This window comes from Zeus faber, assembly GCF_960531495.2.
Source record: "Zeus faber genome assembly, chromosome: 8".
In the NCBI taxonomy this organism is placed as follows: Eukaryota; Metazoa; Chordata; class Actinopteri; order Zeiformes; family Zeidae; genus Zeus; species Zeus faber.
In genome coordinates, this window is record NC_137195.1 from 14,170,678 (window position 1) to 14,173,177 (window position 2,500).

At 52.0% G+C, this 2,500-nt stretch overlaps 1 protein-coding gene across 1 annotated transcript in view; it reads left to right on the forward strand.

The window, feature by feature from the left end:
• Positions 1 to 147: 147 nt before the first annotated feature.
• The window catches only part of grin2db (glutamate receptor, ionotropic, N-methyl D-aspartate 2D, b), a gene marked incomplete at both ends in the record, with an annotated part of 27,483 nt that continues 25,130 nt past the window's right edge, over positions 148 to 2,500 (forward strand). Inside the window, 3 exons of the mRNA XM_080005880.1 lie at positions 148 to 435; positions 770 to 976; positions 2,219 to 2,485. Coding sequence (XP_079862006.1) covers positions 148 to 435; positions 770 to 976; positions 2,219 to 2,485 — 762 coding nt within the window. The remainder of the gene's footprint in view (positions 436 to 769; positions 977 to 2,218; positions 2,486 to 2,500) is intronic.

Genomic DNA, 2,500 nt, shown 5'->3' on the forward strand with positions numbered 1-2,500 from the left:
TAACTCAGTCTCTTCCTTTGTCCTTCTCTTCCTTTATTCCACATTTTGTCTCCTTCCTTCCTTCCTCTCCTCCCTCTCCGTCTCTCTATTCCTCTCAGGCACCCTTTTAGCGTGCTATACATCTGCCCTCCCCCTCGGCAGGTTGCCATGGTCGCCATACCCACTCTCTCTCTCCTATTGGTCCTGGCAGAGTGGGCAGGTCTGGTGGACTCCTCCCCCCACCTCCTGCTCCGTCCCAGTCCACGGGAGCGGGACGCAAGTTCTATGATGAACTTCAACATCGCCGTGATCCATGCAGGAGCGACGGTGCAGGCGGAGGCGGCGGTGGCGGGGCCCGGAGGAAGGGTGCTCTACCCGGGATTCGGGCGGGTGCACAGCTCCCTGGGGGAGAGCGTGGTCACCCAGTGGGGCTCTGCCAACGTAATCTGGCTACAGGTGGGACACTGTCTCCTCTTCATAATGCTCGTTCAGCCCTTTCTTGAAGGAAGGGAATAATAATGGCCATCCATTATTCATTCTCACCTTCATTATTTGAGCTGAATGGGCAGCGCGCAGACGCTTGGCCCTGGGGAGGGGGAGTGTGGCTCTGCTCTTTCACCACAGCTTGTATTGTTAGCTAGACATGTCATGCATAGTACATGACACCCTCTGTACAAACAACACCAAGTCAAGAGACACTGCCCTTTTCTGTCCACTCTGTGGGTCTCTCCCGCTCTCTGCTACTGTCTTTGTCTCTCTCGCTCTCTCTCATCGTTCTCTTATCTACCAGGTAAATGACAGCAGTCCTAAGACAGTGCTGTCTCAGCTGTGTGATCTGCTCGCAGCGAGGCCCCTGCAAGGTCTGGTATATGAGGAGGAGAGGCCCCCGCCCACAGCCTGGGGTCCACTGGCCCCTATGCTGGAGTTTGTCTCAGCCCAAACAGGACTGCCTATAGTGGCTGTAGGAGGGGGAGCGGGGCTGGGGAGGATGCCACAGGTAGGAGGGCATGTGTGTCCGAGTGTTGGAGTGTGTGTGTGTGTGTGTGTGTTTGTGTGTGTGTGTGTGTGTGTGTGTGTGTGTGTGTGTGTGTGTGTGTGTGTGTGTGTGTGTGTGTGTGTGTGTGTGTGTGTGTGTGTGTGTGTGTGTGTGTGTGTATATACATATACGCGTGTGCAGCTGTGTATGTCTTTGTCTGCATTATTGCGTGTAAACCGATATATAATTCAAGAGGGCGGACAACAAAGATGTAAGGTCATTGAGGTCTACATGAAAGTAAAATGGCCTAATTGTTGAACTCATAATTAGTTCATTATATATATGCACAGTATAATGAAGTGCCGTCTGTGGGATATCAATGTGGAAGGACAACGTGACAGCTGGAGCAGTGGCGGTGACTTGTAAATTCGGTTTAATTTCATGCACAATGCAGAGAATCTTCCATGCAGTGCTGGAACGCGATGCATCCAAGGTTAGAGATGCCGCCAGTGCGGCAGTTGTTGTAGATGTGACAACAAGGGGTGGAAGGCATCATGGGGGATGGGGTTGTCGAAGCAGAAGGTCAAGGTCTGCGGTCTGCCGAGACACTGTCGTGTTTGATCTGTAAATGGCACCAAACCGGGCCGCTGTGCTCGCTCTGATATTCCTCGGAAGGTGTGGCATTTCGTGCATGTGTGCTGTGTGCGGCGTGTGCATGTAGCTGTGAATGTTTTAGGTTGTTTATACACTTGGGGGCCTCGTACATATGGATCTCATCAGGGGATGCTGCTCATAGTTTTTAACTCCAACTGGAAAAAAAAACAAAAATAACAAAACAAAACGAAATAAATGAATAACAGAAACTGAACAAAAAGTATTGAATTTTTGCTTCCAAATAACGTTTCCAAATAATGTTTACTCTTGAGGGACAGCATTCAGACACTTTGATGGACTTCCTTTGAAGATGCAGTCGTGCATCGTCCTCGGCTTCTGCTAGCCGAGTAAACTTCCTAGAAACACCCCTCCAAAGGCCATCCGAGGCCCTAGCGGCTGCTTCAGTTTTGCCGCTACCTGGCAAAAACATGTAATCGACGATGGTGAAAACGTGCGCCGCCCTGGGAGTTGAGTTCATCGGAGTGTCGAAGCGACGCTTTAGCTCCTGCATGCACTTTAGAGAAAGTAAAACTTATAATGGGGTGACCGTGCTTAATGTTGAGCATCGATTTTCACGAAAAATCATGCCGCTCTCTTCCCCCGAATCAGGAGACAGGCTCCATCTTTCTCCAGTTCAGCTCCTCCACTGCTCTCCAGCTGGAGGTGATCTTCGAGGTGCTGGAGGAGTACGACTGGACGTCGTTCTCCGTGGTGTCCACGCGTCACCACGGCTACCAGGACTTCCTGTCAGTGGTGGAGGGCCTGACAGACGGGTCCTTCATCGGCTGGGAGAAGAAGAGCGTGGTGATCCTGAACGTGACCGACGACCCCGGGGGGGCGCGCACACGCAGGCTGCTGAAGGAGAACGAGGCGCAGGTGAGACAGGGGGGA